This window comes from Drosophila hydei, unplaced genomic scaffold (genome assembly GCF_003285905.1).
Source record: "Drosophila hydei strain 15085-1641.00,03,60 unplaced genomic scaffold, DhydRS2 tig00008134-arrow-pilon, whole genome shotgun sequence".
Taxonomy (NCBI): domain Eukaryota; kingdom Metazoa; phylum Arthropoda; class Insecta; order Diptera; family Drosophilidae; genus Drosophila; species Drosophila hydei.
The window spans coordinates 3,155,865-3,171,253 of record NW_022045843.1 but is presented as its reverse complement, the minus strand read 5'-3'; the positions used below and the strand labels follow the sequence as shown (position 1 = coordinate 3,171,253).

At 36.6% G+C, this 15,389-nt stretch overlaps 6 protein-coding genes across 8 annotated transcripts in view; 5 read left to right on the top strand and 1 right to left on the bottom strand.

The window, feature by feature from the left end:
- LOC111604217 overlaps window positions 1–15,389 on the bottom strand; it is a 63,468-nt gene that overhangs the window by 11,029 nt on the left and 37,050 nt on the right. The gene's annotated exons all lie outside the window — the stretch shown is intronic.
- LOC111604271 (elongation of very long chain fatty acids protein F-like) lies at window positions 415–1,355 on the top strand. Its single transcript, XM_023322273.2, has 3 exons — window positions 415–488; window positions 552–742; window positions 795–1,355. Exons 1-3 carry the CDS (start codon window positions 437–439, stop codon window positions 1,353–1,355), a joined length of 804 nt encoding a protein of 267 aa, XP_023178041.2. The 5' UTR covers window positions 415–436.
- Window positions 3,174–3,692, top strand: LOC111604278 (elongation of very long chain fatty acids protein F-like). The gene has a single exon (XM_023322287.2). The coding sequence runs from the start codon at window positions 3,174–3,176 to the stop codon at window positions 3,690–3,692; it is 519 nt and encodes a 172-aa protein (XP_023178055.1).
- LOC111604241 (elongation of very long chain fatty acids protein F-like) lies at window positions 5,312–6,479 on the top strand. The gene is made up of 3 exons (XM_023322228.2): window positions 5,312–5,426; window positions 5,573–5,763; window positions 5,828–6,479. The coding sequence occupies exons 1-3, from the start codon at window positions 5,390–5,392 to the stop codon at window positions 6,389–6,391; spliced, it is 792 nt and encodes a 263-aa protein (XP_023177996.1). The 5' UTR covers window positions 5,312–5,389; the 3' UTR covers window positions 6,392–6,479.
- Window positions 7,297–8,368, top strand: LOC111604228 (elongation of very long chain fatty acids protein F-like). Its single transcript, XM_023322202.2, has 3 exons — window positions 7,297–7,428; window positions 7,497–7,690; window positions 7,746–8,368. The coding sequence occupies exons 1-3, from the start codon at window positions 7,386–7,388 to the stop codon at window positions 8,307–8,309; spliced, it is 801 nt and encodes a 266-aa protein (XP_023177970.1). The 5' UTR covers window positions 7,297–7,385; the 3' UTR covers window positions 8,310–8,368.
- Window positions 8,691–9,807, top strand: LOC111604234 (elongation of very long chain fatty acids protein F-like). The gene is made up of 3 exons (XM_023322214.1): window positions 8,691–8,862; window positions 8,944–9,128; window positions 9,206–9,807. The coding sequence occupies exons 1-3, from the start codon at window positions 8,832–8,834 to the stop codon at window positions 9,782–9,784; spliced, it is 795 nt and encodes a 264-aa protein (XP_023177982.1). The 5' UTR covers window positions 8,691–8,831; the 3' UTR covers window positions 9,785–9,807.

Sequence of the window (15,389 nt, the reverse complement as noted above, 5' to 3'; positions counted from 1 at the left end):
CAGAGAACATTAGGCATTGTTATATACTGTTTCACTTCGATCAAGAACTAATTCAATACATTAATTAATGTATTTATGCAGAAAAATGTGTATAAATTAACATAAGCACAAAAGCGGGAACTAATACAAGTACGAGTGTGCCAGTCGGGAGTAAACGACTAGCGGATACCCTGAACCCTGCCAAAAGCTGATAGATCAAATATAGTTCTTTGCGCTTATATGAACGGACAGCCGAACATGGCTAGATGGACTCAGCATATCGTCCTCATCATGAATCTTACATATATACCCCATGGGCTCTGCTACACCTTGTTCTGCCAGTTTCACAAACCCAATATACCCGGCAATGCCACTTTGAATATGCTCAGTGTATAAATAGGCCAAATGACTAAAAACCCAACAAATTTGTCTATTCAGTCGCGCTTAATACTCGGATATGCACGCATCGAATTCAACTTTCTCCAACATGTTTGAGTTCCGGCGAGAAGGCAAAGGACTTTGGCTGACCTTACACTCGGATATATACTAATTAGAACAAATTCTCTATATAGATCCCTGGACAGCTCAAGTGTATTTGCTCACGTCGCCCTGGCCTGTGATATGCATCTGTTCAGCATATTTGTTATTCGTCTATAGAATCGGACCCCGATTCATGCAGAATCGCAAGCCGTATAATTTGAAGAACGTAATACTCATCTATAACATCTGCCAGATGATCTATAATGCGACAATGTTTCTTTTGGCAAGTATTCAAACCTCATCAATTCATCAACAACTTTAACTTCTCTTTAAAGATTTTCTATTACATTTTCATCGTTAATGTATACGATAAAAGCTGCATGGAGACCCTTAAGCTGGACAGTCCGATAAAGTCGGTGGAGCGCTGGATTAGCTATGCCTTCTTTATCAACAAGATATTTGATCTGCTGGATACGATATTCTTTGTGCTGCGCAAGAGCTACAAGCAGATCACAGTGCTCCATGTGTACCATCATGCAATGATGGTCTTCTGCATGTATTGGGTAATACGAATGTACGGTGTCGGCGGCCAATACTCCACGATGGGACTATGCAATTCGTTAGTGCACTTCACTATGTACTTCTACTACTTCGTGTCGGGCCTGCGACCGGAAATGAAGGCGAGCTTATGGTGGAAGAAGTATATAACTATCACACAAATTATACAGTTCATGATATATTTAGTTCAAAGCATTATAGTCTTACTATATAATCCCAGCTGCCAATTTCCGTTATTCATGCAATGGCAACAGATATTTCAGTCAACTGTCATGATAGTCATGTTCAGCAATTTCTATTACAAAGCATATGTCAAGCCAAAGAAAAGAACTGAATAAATATATATAAATTATGTATCAAAATCGTTCGCTTATTCTATTATTTTTGTATATAGAAATCGAATTGCATAAAATGACTACCTAAATCGATCGCACATTAACATAGGTCTGATTTAATAGCTAGACTTTAACCTTCTGAACGGAAATTCAGGCCACAGCCTTGAAACTTAAGGCATATAATTGTTTCGTAGTATACCCAAAAAATGTTTTTCTAAATTCAAATTGTGTTAATATTTTTATGAATTTCGGGTAAGTTATGCTAAGTGAAACTTACATATTTCAGTTTTACTTTTATTAAATTAAATTCTTCTCAAATCTAAATTCATATTTATTGGAATATCTGTCTAGTTACAGAAAGAGACTTTTCTATCAATTAAACATTCGTTGCTAATTTCCGGATATCTTCTAGTCGTGCACTCTCCACTACCCAGTGCACTTTCACATTATTTCCCCTCCTTCTGTGCAAATCAATTTAAATTATTTCGGCAACGGAATTTCTTAATGAAATCGTTTATATCTAAAGGCCTTGAACGAATATTATGCGTTCGATAAATGCGAAGCTCAATAATGCTTACAATAAGCTACAAAAATCAAAGAAAAATATTCCAATCTTTGATTTAATTTTTGATTTTTTTTATAATTTTTCACTTACAATTCACTTGGCACACTTTGACACCACGTGTCGTACAAAAAGTCAGGCTTAAGCTGTTTAATGAGGTTTATTGAGAATTGTTTAAATGAATTCGATATACAATATATTCCTCATTAAGTATACAATTAAAAATGTGTTGTTTGACGTCAACATTGAAATACTTGAGCAACACAAAAATTTAGAATGATATGAAAACGATTTGCATTTTAATTACTAGAGGGGCTACAATATAGGATCTAGAAAAAACCAGGAAGAATGGGAATAAGCCATTAAGTCAACAAAATTCTGGAGTACAGCCTCATTCACATTTTGTTTCACATATTTAGTATTGCAAGCAGTGAATTTGGTATATTGCATAAGAAATATCATTCAAGATATTTAAAGTCGGCTATACCTAAAATGTATATATTATGCCTCACCTATATTCTCTTATCGGTCGTCTACCTTTCGTAAACTTCGACATATGTTTTTGAGACTTAGTCGTGGTAAAAAATTCGTAAGCCTTATGTCATCGACATCATTGGATCACAGGAAGTGTGATTATTAAGTTTCGTTTGTTTTTCGATCGTGAACGAGTATTATGCAATCGGTTTTATACGATAACAAATTAAAGAACCCCAATGAATGAATAAAACTAATTTAAAATTTCGACTATATATTTGATATCGAGTTAATCTCTTTTCCTTTTGCGTGCAGCTCTTTAATGTAATCAGTCTTGAATTGCGTGCTGATCTAATCGGAACTACATCGGGAAAAAGAAATTAGAATCATGATGAAATTTCTTGATAGGTTTGAAATTCCACGGGCAGGTAAAAAATTATTACAGAAGCACTCCATATGACAAGGATCTTATACAGTAATACTTATGCAGATCTTGGAACAAAGGAATTCCCATTATTGGACTCGCCTTGGCCAGCGACTCTAATTTGTTTGGGATATTTACTATTCGTGCTAAAGCTCGGTCCATTTTTCATGAAGTATCGCAAGCCGTATAACGTAAAAGCCATAATCCTTGTCTATAATATCCTTCAAGTGATCTACAATGGATTTATCTTTTCTTATGTAAGTATTAATATTATTCAAATTTACATTAGAGCCATTCCATAAGCATTTATTTAAAGGGCTTGTATCGAATCGTCATTAATCCGGTGTATGACTGTAAATGCATGGAAACCCTTCCGCTCAACCATCCGCTAAAGCCCTCCGAGCGCTGGATAACCTACGTTTTCTTTCTGAATAAGTTGCTCGATCTGCTGGATACCGTGTTCTTCGTTTTGCGAAAGAGCTTCAAGCAGATAACCATACTACATATATACCATCATGTCATCATGTTCTATGGCATGTACTGGGTATTGAGAATATACGGAACGGGCGGTCAATACGCCATGATGGGATTTTTAAACTCCTTCGTGCATACAGTGATGTACTCCTACTACTTTATATCGGCTCTTTATCCCGAACTAAAGGGCAGTCTCTGGTGGAAGAAGTACATAACTCGGCTACAATTGTTACAATTTATTTTGCTATTCTTCCAAGCAGCATTTGTGCTCATATTCAATCCGACTTGTGGATTTCCAACTCTACTGCATTATATGCAGCTGGCGGTAGCTATAACTTTTACTGCCATGTTCAGCAACTTTTACTATCATGCTTACATCAAGCCCAAACAAGTAAAAGAGCAGTGAAAAACTTCTTAAAATGTTTTTCCGTATTGAAAGACCTCAACATGAAAATTCTTGAGAATTGCTAGAATTTAAGAATTGGAATAGCATTAAAACAAAGTAAATTTATTATGTATACATAGAAGTTTTCACAATTGTTCAAGGCAGAAAATCGTATCGATTTATTTAAAATAAACAAATATAGAATAGCTATAAAGAAATGCTAGCACTGACCTGCGCAAGGCCCTAAAGTTTCTTTATTATTAAAATTTATTTAAATATTATTAAAATAAATTACATATCGTGCTATCAATCGGCAAGCACATTCATTACGGTTTCAGTAAAAATGAACTGCATTCATTATGTTGTAAAATTAAATGTTTCCGGTTAAATTTTAAGAATGTTTCGGCATTTCTGATCTGTAAAACATATGCATAATTAAGTCATAATTTAACCTCATTTAAATTGAAACAACAATTAATGAATATGAAGTAAAAGCGCACAACTTGGACACACCTTCGTTAATGCTTCAATCGATCTATAGCCATACAATTTGTTTCTATTCAGCTCGGCTTTACTCTGCTTCAAATAAAACAAAATGGGGCTCTGTTGAATTTCGTGAATTATTTTATATATAAAATTAAAAGAAAAATTTCAAACAATTTGTCACAAATTCAAGTGTGAATCTCTGTGTAAACTACAAAATTGATTATTAGATCTAACTATGTCCGTTAAGCTGTGCATTCGTCCATTATTTCAACTTTTCGTATATATGAACAATTGATCTCGGAGCTTATGCGAGTTAGAGACTTATAATTCTCACGAAGCTTATTTAAAATGATTGAAAACTGTTCCCTTTTCATGAAATCGAACAATTACGTTATCGAGCTTTATTTATACGAGCTTATCGTGCTTATCGTGTGGAAAGTATCGTTTGCAGTTCCAAGCTTAGGCAATTTTCTGTTCATGTGCACACATATATTCATATATAATTCAATTAATAGAATCGCAATTCTCATTGTATTGCTTTGGTATTTATTTTTGCATTTTTCACTTCATTTACAATGGTTATAATGGCGCTGCAGACTGAGACGTCGGCAAAAATGTCATCTCCTAGTTGACTCACGGGTTTGAATCTTGAAAAAGATAACTTTTTTTTTAGTGAGCTCGTTTGCCAACTAGAGAGACTAGGCAGGCAAGTGGTCGCGGAGACGCAGGTTCGATTCTAGGCAAAGACGAATTTATTTTTTTTTTAAAACTAATTGCTTTTCTTAGTGGTAAAATTACAAATTAATTGGGAAGATGCGAGTTCGAATCAAAGTTCAGAAATTTGTTTTTATCAATTTAGCAACGTGTAAAGCGTGAACGAGTATTAAGAAGTCGGTTGCACGCAAGTAATTTGATTTGCTAAAATTTTGAATAATCACAGGGTTTTACGCCTATATAGATATACACATTTGTATATATATTTAAGTATATATATTACTATATAGATATATAGAAACTCTATATACCACCCAGTATATACGATATGTAAAATAAAGCGCTATCTTTTCCTTAATAAAAACGACTATTTGCAGACCTTGCATGACCGTGAAGTAACTTGCAAGAACCTGTTGCAGAACTTTGATTGCGTCTATGCCTTTTCTATTGACTCAGTCTTGAATTTCGTTCGGATCTAATCACAACAAATTCCGGAAAAGCTCCAAATTCCGATCACGATGTCTTTCCTTAGTTATTTTGAAGTTCCACGAGCAGGTATGACTTGTAATGTAACACAGGTCAGCAAATCGGAATCTGAAACTAGATGAGCGAGCTCTAATTTGGCAACTTCAAACGTAGAGGCGTGTTGGCCTGTGTAATCCATACAAATGATACAAATTCTTAACAGTATACTTATGCAGATCCCGGAACCAAGGAATTCCTACTGTTCAACTCACCATGGCCAGTCGTGATAATTTCATTATCATATATAATATTTGTATTGAAGCTTGGACCAATTTTCATGAAGAATCGACCGCCATATAACGTTAAAACTTTAATGCTTGTCTATAACATCGTTCAAGTGATCTACAATGCCCTAATGTTTTGCTATGTGAGTATCGGCCGCAGCCAAAGTCATGTTCGAGCAATTATATATAGCAAATAATCTCTTACAGGGGATATACTATGTCATCATTAATCCTGCGTACGATAATAAATGCATGCATACCTTCCCGCTCGATCATCCGCTGAAGACTCGTGAACGCTGGATAACATATATCTTCTTTTTGAACAAGATGCTCGATCTGCTGGACACCGTGTTCTTCGTGTTGCGCAAAAGCTTCAAGCAAATAACTGTACTCCATACATACCATCATATCAATATGTTCTTTTTCATGTACTGGGTAGTAAGAGTCTACGGAACGGGCGGTCAATACGCCATGATGGGATTTTTAAACTCCTTCGTGCATACCGTGATGTACTCCTACTACTTTATATCGGCTCTTTATCCCGAACTAAAGGGCAGTCTCTGGTGGAAGAAGTACATAACTCGGCTACAATTGTTACAATTTGTTTTGCTGTTCTTCCAAGCAGTATTTGTGCTCATATTCAATCCGACTTGCAAATTTCCAATTATTATGCAATTTATGCAGATAGCTCAGAGTACAATATTCGCCGTGATGTTTGGCAAATTTTACTATAAGACTTACGTAAAGTCCAAAGAACAGAAAACACAGTAAACAATTTGTAATTTATCTAATATTGCTTTAAAACCCCAATATTAGATCTAAAATATATAATTGCGAAATATAAACAATGTACAGAGTGTATTTAAGATTTAGAGAAAAACTGTTTGCCTATTCTGCATTTTCCAACACTGTACATAATTCTTAATGGTTTGATTCAAGTGAAAAAGTTTTTGAGCTTTGAGCGTTTTGAGCTCAGCTTAAAGAGCTGATCTGGAAATTTTATATGTAGGTTCTCCTACAGAAGAGCTTAGTTCAAATCGCTAAAATGGTCAGAAAAATGTATAGACTTAGAGGCTCTAGCTCGATAAATAAGCAGAGATACTCTCATATTAATGTCATGTCATAATTGACCACATCTCTGTTCATTTGAAGAGCTAAATTCTCTAAATTTTTCATATATATATATATTTAAAATATAAATCAAGGACATCCCTTAAGTAAAACATCAATTATCATTGATATTATATATATATATATATATATATATATATATATATTTATTTATTTATTTATTTATATATAAGTAAATAAGATTTTGAGGAATATATTAATTATATTCTTTTTTTCATAGGGTATCTGTCAACAAAATTTACTTGCAAATAGTTAATCAATGCATGACTTAAATTTTTTTCCATTTGAATATCACTGCCCTATAAAATTTGGATATTTGAATTAGCTAATTAAAGATGTAACGCATAGTTGAAGACATATATCAAATCATAAATTATCAATTAACTAAGCTTGCGTTACGGATTTTCCAAGTCTCGAATTTAAGACTCAATCAACTTCTTTGGTAGAGCATTCAATTGTCGTGCAGTTTTGGTCTAATGTCGAATTTTGTATAATTCAGTTCTACATACTCATTTGCAGCATTTAAGTCGCTGTTGCTGGGTGTTGATTTCTATTTTGAAGTCGCAGTTGAAGCGCGCAAGTCACTGAGTTTTCCGAAAGAAACGTGTAGAGCTGTGGAATATAGTTCAGCAAAATGGGTATCGACTTAATCGAAGTTTGGAATAGACCTCCACCAGGTGCAACAAACAATTTTCTTTGTTTCTGTGCCTAATTTAACCATTTAAATATTTTTGTTTTTGAATAGATCCTGTCCTGGTCAGTTCCATGACGTTGGTGAACTCGCCATGGACTGTGACATTTATTTTGGTCGGCTATTTAGTATTTGTACTGAAGCTGGGAAAAAGCTTTATGGAGCACCGCAATCCGTACAATCTAAAGAACGTAATGTTGGTCTATAACGTGGGACAGGTGATCTTCAATTTCGTATTGTTTGTTTATGTACGTATTGGGAGTGACTTGCTGATTTGATAAGTTATTAAGTTGCATGTTGCAGGGACTCGATATGATCCTCCTCAATCCCGTTTACAATCTACATTGCATGGAACGTCTCCCACTTGATCACCCCTCAAAGAGTACCGAGCGTACGCTGGTTTATTTGTACCTATTGAACAAGATCCTTGACCTGATGGACACGGTGTTCTTTGTGCTGCGCAAGAGTTATAAGCAGATCACATTTCTGCATGTCTACCATCATGTGATGATGGTTTATTCCACATTCTGGGTATTCCGTCTATACGGCGGCTCTGGGCAATTTCATGTGATGGGAACATTGAATACCTTTGTCCATAGCGTTATGTACTCCTACTACTTTATATCCGCCTTGAATACGAATCTTAAGGACAATCTCTGGTGGAAGAAGTATATTACCATAATTCAGTTAATTCAATTTGCCATTGTACTTGTTCAGTCGTTGATTGTTCTCATCTTCAATCCGAGCTGCCAGTTTCCCATCTTTATGCAGTATATGCAACTCTTTCAGGCAATAGTCATGCTAGTTTTGTTTAGTAAATTTTACTTCAATTCCTACATTAGGCCAAAATCGAAGAAAAATCTATAGAAATTAAATTGTTTTTTATATTAAAGAATCTGAATGGAATAAAAGAATATGACTTAAGCGTGGCATTCTTCAGACTTTTATATTCATTTATATTATTGTGTAATCAGATGTGGTATCTGAGCTAAACAACACAACAATATTCGTACTACTTGTATGGATTGGACTCTCTGCAACCTTGAGTCTGAACTTGAACACGAACAGAGGCAGAAGTAACTAACGCATATTGTGCTTAATTGGGTTAAGGGAATATCTAATTTCGATTAGATTTCTGTGCGCATCTTATAAATATCAATGATCCGTAATCGCATAAAGCTTTTGTTCAAATTTCTCTATTCGTCTATACCTTCTTCAAAAGCTTTAATTATTCGTATTCTGTGCCAATTCTGTCTCGCCTTTTCAGCTCTTTTCAGTGTAACGCCGGACTACAAAAAATCAATTGAAGTAGATTTTCAATGCATTTGACATTCGCGTTCATTCGCAAATCGTATTTCAAGCTCAATCGACGAAAAGTGCTTTTCAACCATGCTCAGCATTTTTAATATACCATCACCTGGTAGAGTAAATAATATATATCTATATATACGGAGTGCAAAGAGCTGAATCAGATCTATCAATTACATATATATTTCTGCAGATCCCCATCCCTTGCCATTGACAGATTCACCATGGCCGATCTTTCTGATACTCACAAGCTATTTTATATTCGTCTTAAAAGTGGGTAAGATCTATATGCGAAATCGAGAACCGTACGATTTGACGAAAGTGCTACGCGTCTACAATCTTGGCCAGGTGGCATACAACCTCATCGTCTTTGCTGTTGTCAGTAAACAAAGCTAACGTCAGATGGGATTTAAAGGAAGCTTGTTTAATGCTCTTCTTCTTGTTTCGCATTTTAGACATTCTACTTTTTGATCATTGAAGGCATTTGCAATCTGCACTGCATGGAAACCTTTCCCTTTGGGCATCAGCACAAAAACGTGGAGCGCTACCTCCACTATGCCTACTACATCAATAAGATAATTGATCTGCTGGACACGATATTCTTTGTGCTGCGCAAGAGCTACAAGCAGATCACATTTCTGCATCTCTATCATCACGGGATAATGTTCCTAGGATGCTATTTGGTTATGCGATTCCATGGCACCGGTGGTCACTTCAACGTCCTGGGCCTACTCAACACTTTCGTGCATGCCATCATGTATTTCTACTACTTCCTGTCGGCGTACTATCCGGGCGTCAAGTCGAACATTTGGTGGAAGAAGTATATAACGATAGTACAACTCGTACAGTTCGTATTGCTCTTCTCCTATTCGGCGTATGTGCTGATCTTTGCCGAGAATTGCAACTTCCCCAAAGGTTTGATAATGTTACTAGGTTTTCAGGCCATGCTCATGATGTATATGTTTGGCAATTTCTATGTCAAGACCTATACAAAGATACCAAAGAAGAAACACCTGCGACCCAAGCAGGGCTAGTCATAATGAACAAATTTTTGTTTTGTTCTGCTTGGAAATGTAAATAAAGTCGAATTGAAATGAAATGAACATTTTGTTGTGTCTTCTTTCAGTTACCTAATGACCAAAGGCCCGTTGTGTGATCTAGATTCTAAATACACAATGATTTGCAATTCATGTGTGCACCATACGCGTTGCATTGGGCCAATCGAAGGGGCAAACTAGGGGCGACTGATTCGCAATTTATTAAGACGCCGCCACGTTACAAATGGCTGAGAAAAGTAGCAGAAAATGCTGTAGAAATGGCACCAACAGCTTGAGAAGTAGAAATTGCTAGCCGGAAAAACAGCTGTAGGCAATCAAACATGCACACATACGCACACAAATACACACACACACACACAGAGAGCACATTGTTAGCTACACTTGATAAGCATGATTCAAGTCGAGTGGGAAATCCAAAAAACACTCGCAAAGTAACGATGTGCAGTGAATGTCTGCACACACACATACACTCACACACACACTCACTCACACACTCACACACTCACACACTCACACACACATGCTCACACACATAACAAGCTGACAGTTTCCGCTTGATGTTCGAAATGCATAAAGAAGAGAGCTTAAAAGGAGAGTGCTTGACTACAAAATACCCTGCGTGCAGCTTATAGAGTGATAGAGTTTTATAAGCCATTCAATTGATTTCTGAAAGTCAATGTGCTAGACTGAAAGATACCCTGTTTAAAGCTTATAATGAAATATGTTTTTGACAGAGCATGAAACAGACTGCTTTAAGCTTATAGAGCAAAGTTTTAGAAGTGAATAAAAATTTGTGTAAAAAGTCGATGCCATCTTTACCAGTTAATTAGACTGAATTAATACTTAAATTCATATCACAGTCTCAACTTTTAACCAAAGGCAATTTAACGCCTAGAAATTCTCACAACTTTCAAAATGAATAGCAATTCAAATACTCAACAAAATACGTAGAAGGCAAAGCCTGAGCTTACATCAAGACATAAAAATCAATCGACCCCTTTGGCAAGCACGTCCACAGGGTATAAATAGCAACTGATAAGACAGCCGGCAGCGTTATAACTGCAGTTCTATCCAAACTGTGCTGTGTTGCACGCCAAGCTAAGCCAAGACAAGCTGCATTCGTTGCCCAAACGAAGTCGAACACTTTAAAGTGGGTTTGTGTGTTTGTCTTTTCGTTGCTAACAACAGCTGCAACAATTGCGGCAAATATTGCAAATGGCAATTGAAAAACAAAAGTCTCTCGGGACAGCAACCGAAATCCTTTTCCATGTACTTTCACACTTTATGCGCTTAACAAAGACGCGATGACAAGATGAAAAAGAAACAGCTAAAGAGAAGGGGAACACACACAGAGGCAAACCGCAACGAGGTCAAGAGCATGCACAAGGATAGAGAACATGGACAGGCTTGTTAAATAGTGGGCACGGAGACAGGGTAGTCTAAGGAGCACAAAATTGGCTGTAAAATGAACGACGCACTGAGAGGGGATAGCGGGAGGGTTATGGCAGAGGTTGAGTTGCCACTAAGTTTTATCTTTTGTCTGTGAGTGTGTGCACATTTGAGACAAAGTCAAATGGAAATCTGCATAAAACCCTTCAAGCTGCATTGATACGAGCAGCAGGCGAGGCATTCGATTGCACAGTCTTGAACGAGAGCTGGGCGAAAGCCATAGAAAAGTTTCCTTTCAATTGCACAAGCAAAACGCGCATCCAAAGCAACTGCACAAATATATATATATAGTTATATATATGGATTTAAAAGCGCTTTTCAGCTCCTTAAACTTAATAGGATTTTGCTTAAAAAAATAAACTTTTAAAACCAAAACATTTGCAGCACAAAAGACAGCGTAGATAGAGAAGGAGCCAGAGAGGGGGAAAAGAGAGTGCACATAATTGAAATTAATATGCAGAAACATAAATTCCATTTAGAGTTCAACTAGCTGGCTCAATTAGGATTTTTGCAACCATATATGCTGACACATATATATGCACATCTGTGTGACCCGTTAGCTTTGCTTGCGCCAGACTTGCTGCAGCCACGCTGGCAACTTGTGCCATAATTTACACTCTATCGAACGATAACAAACAACCTGCATAATGTATGGCGCTTTATAAACTCCCAACAGCGGAGGCGTGGTCAATGGGGGCAGAGAAAACGAGAGAAGAGGTATCGGAGGCTATAGAGAGGTTTGGCTAGTGAAGCACAATGTTGTTATTGAACGATGGGTTCACAAAGTGGCACAAACAGCGCAGGAAGATGTGCTGCGTTGGTATGTGTGTGTGTGTGTGTGTGTTTGGCACAAACTATAAAATACTTGCACACTCGCTGCTGCATTATCCTTGAATGCCAGCCAAAAGTGCATGAAAAACACTGTCACTAACGGTTATACAGGTGCGAGAGTGTTGCGAGGACGCCACGAGGGCAGATCTTGATTCTTGTTTCGATTATTAATGAAAAAGTAAAGCAGAAAGAGTTGTGAGTTGGCTCAAGTTTAAGCTCTCTTACTATTCTAAGTACAGTTAATACATACATACTAAAGAAATGTATATATTAGTTGAGTATATAAATGAGTTTGACTTTTATATAGATATTCATTAAGTCTGGAGTTGACTTCAGTTTAGCTGTTCTTTTTTTTTGTTCTTACAGCAGCTTTTAGAGCAGCCCTCGACATTAAAAGTATTGCTAAAGAACTACTCCTGACTCTTACTCTACCGAAAAGTAAGACTAACTTTAATTGACATTCTTCCCTCTTCTAAACTACACTAGTGAGCAACTTTAGAAGCCACCCTCGCTAACTAACGTTAGCTGTCCACGCCAACCTTTAGGACTGGCTCATGCCAGGTTAGTGCTCCATGTGTTTTGCAGTTAATTTGCGCATTCACGCTTCATTGTCTTTGGCCTTCGTGGAAGTTGTGAGCGTGTTAGACTAAGAGTATTACTAAGAGTATTAGTTATAGTCTGCTGGCATTTAATGGACAGCTTGGCTCGACCCCTCGGCTTAAGCTCAAGCAATTGGTTATTCATGCTGATGGCGGCCCCAAACGTTTTAAAAGGCAAGCATTTGCATTCAAATGTTCATTGCAGCACTAAATATGGAACGTATACGTAATGAGTATTACGTATACGCAACGTATACGCAAACTCATCGCATGCATGTGCAATCGTGTTTTGCTGGCATAATAAAATTTTAATTCGCAACGATTGATGGGCTGCACACGCATCAATGGCTGATCCTAAATCCTAAATGACAACAGCAACAACAGCAAAAGTCGCCAAGAGAGCAAAGTCTGAGGCAGGCAGCACATTAAATTTTATATGCCACACAGCACTTATTTGCATACACACACACGCGCACACACACGCACCCTCACACTTATTGGATGTGTGTATAAAGCTGTAACATTGATTGGATTTGTTTGAGCTTTGCAACAGCACAGAAAAAGGGAGACAGACCAAGGCGGGGGCTGTGCCTCATGGGTTAAGTTTAAGTGCCTGGCATTTGGCAAATGCCATAGAAGCTCTCGTGCAGCCTGTAGCTTACACACGCACACACACACTCATACATTCATACACTCAAACATTATGTGTAATATTTTCTCATTTGCTCGACCAAAATTGCGGCTGCATCGTTTAATTTAATGCCCCTTAATTACGCTCCTATATATTCATCTCTCACACTAGACCACGTCTTTTGCCTAATGAAATGGAATTGAGCGCTGAGCAGCTGCCACTCTCGTTCCCAAAACATCAACTAAATACATACACTAAGCACAACTCCAACTAAAGTTAAGTTAAGCCTAAAGCTAAGGTCGTACAGCTTAATTATTTAGAATTGTAAATAAGTGCAGCATGTGCGCCTAATTGACAGCAAGCATTTGTTTCTGCAGGTTAGTTTAATAGACACAGCCATCGACTGCTGGACTTTCAGCAGACTTAAATGCTTGCTGACCTATATATGTATATGACCTTTGAAATTGATTTGTAGTGGATTTAACTTTAGATTTGATTACTTAATGATATTTGTGCAGTTAGAGTTTAGGTATCTATGTTATGAATTAAAGTTTCTTCAACATTCAGATTGGCTATAGACAAATGCTCAACTTAAAGTCATATACAAAATCTTTTTGGCTTACTTTAATCTATGAAAATCGCATAGAAAGGCAACATATGTTGGAAATATAAGAAACTTAATGAGGAAATCATAGGGGATAAAAGAAATAGCAAGAGCTAAAAGAGACGCAGCGAGAGGAGAAAGAAATAAAGAGAAGAGCGAAAAAGAGGAGAGTGCAGAAAGAAGACCAAAGAATAGAGAAGAAACAGAAAACACGGAGCGTCAGTGAGATTCAATGTGAAAGAATTAAAATTCAGAAAGCAAGAGAAGAGATTAAAAACAATAGCGAAAGAATAAGCGCGACGGAGCCAGATAGAATATAAAAAATCGCATTATATTCATCTGATTAAAAGCTAGAACTACTCACATTCAACTTGTGTAAACAAATGGCTTCGCCTTTCTTTTGCACACAAAAAGTAATTGACGTCATTGAGTATAATTAAACAAAAGTTAAATGCCTTAAACTCAATTAAAATGAAGTCTATGAAAATCGCATAGAAGAGCATTTAACTGCACTTAACCATAAATTCAATTCAATTATGCAGTTATTACTGAATAAAACAGAGAAATAAAAACAATACACAATGCGCAAAACAATTTAACGATGTGTATCATGGTCAACATCCCTTGGCCCTCAACCATACAGTTCACTCAGCAACCTCTGCGAATCAACAGTGTTCTGCTTTTTCAGTTTGCGTTGTTTATGCTTTAAACATGTGACTAAATAATGTTCTTTGGTTGACTATTTGTGAAATGTAAATATTGCATGCGAGCAAATAAACAAATAGACAACAAGTAAAACTGGGCAGGTCATTGGAGAGCGACCTAATGATACCCTATAGATATTTAAACGGAGCATGAAATAAATAAAAAAAACTGTATAAGAATAGAATGTATAAAAGAGAAGACTAGATGAGCTGAGAAACAAAGATAGCTATAAATATATATATATATATATATATATATATATTCATTTATATATATATATATTACTTATATAGCTTTTATATATAACACCCATTGTACAGAGTGTCATTCCCTTTCCCATATAGTACAATTTATATAGTGTGACGCCTCCTTCATTATAGTTTGTAAACCTTGAAGCTATTAAAAGGCGTGGAAGACGCTTTAAAGTAACAAGTCGATAAGTCTGTCTGTCCGTGACTTAAATAACAGCACTTCTCACAGTTCAGGGTATTTCCTAGTCAGTCACGTCCCACTAGAGCAAGCACCCTTTCACATGAACAAACATTGGTTTTGTGAAAAGGAATGGAAGAAGCAAAAGAAGGCGTGGAAGACACCTCAAAGTTAGAAGTCAATAAGGTCATATCCGTTTATGCATGATTGAAATAACAGCATTTGCCAGAGTTCAGGGTATTTCTTAGTCGAGCACTTTCGACTAGAACACTCTTACTTGTCATTGGCACTCATTATATATAGCAACTGAGTATACCTTTCACATGAACGGCA

Bases quoted from the DNA above. Each gene is read 5' to 3' on its own strand.
- LOC111604271 (XM_023322273.2), top strand. From the start codon at position 437: ATGCACGCATCGAATTCAACTTTCTCCAACATGTTTGAGTTCCGGCGA. The intron at 489-551 runs GCAAAGGACTTT...TTCTCTATATAG, and splicing joins GTTTGAGTTCCGGCGAGAAG to ATCCCTGGACAGCTCAAGTG. The intron at 743-794 runs GCAAGTATTCAA...TTCTCTTTAAAG, and splicing joins ATGCGACAATGTTTCTTTTG to ATTTTCTATTACATTTTCAT.
- LOC111604278 (XM_023322287.2), top strand. From the start codon at position 3,174: ATGGAAACCCTTCCGCTCAACCATCCGCTAAAGCCCTCCGAGCGCTGG.
- LOC111604241 (XM_023322228.2), top strand. From the start codon at position 5,390: ATGTCTTTCCTTAGTTATTTTGAAGTTCCACGAGCAG. The intron at 5,427-5,572 runs GTATGACTTGTA...ATACTTATGCAG, and splicing joins TTTTGAAGTTCCACGAGCAG to ATCCCGGAACCAAGGAATTC. The intron at 5,764-5,827 runs GTGAGTATCGGC...AATCTCTTACAG, and splicing joins ATGCCCTAATGTTTTGCTAT to GGGATATACTATGTCATCAT.
- LOC111604228 (XM_023322202.2), top strand. From the start codon at position 7,386: ATGGGTATCGACTTAATCGAAGTTTGGAATAGACCTCCACCAG. The intron at 7,429-7,496 runs GTGCAACAAACA...GTTTTTGAATAG, and splicing joins TTGGAATAGACCTCCACCAG to ATCCTGTCCTGGTCAGTTCC. The intron at 7,691-7,745 runs GTACGTATTGGG...TGCATGTTGCAG, and splicing joins ATTTCGTATTGTTTGTTTAT to GGACTCGATATGATCCTCCT.
- LOC111604234 (XM_023322214.1), top strand. From the start codon at position 8,832: ATGCTCAGCATTTTTAATATACCATCACCTG. The intron at 8,863-8,943 runs GTAGAGTAAATA...ATATTTCTGCAG, and splicing joins TTTTAATATACCATCACCTG to ATCCCCATCCCTTGCCATTG. The intron at 9,129-9,205 runs GTCAGTAAACAA...TTCGCATTTTAG, and splicing joins ACCTCATCGTCTTTGCTGTT to ACATTCTACTTTTTGATCAT.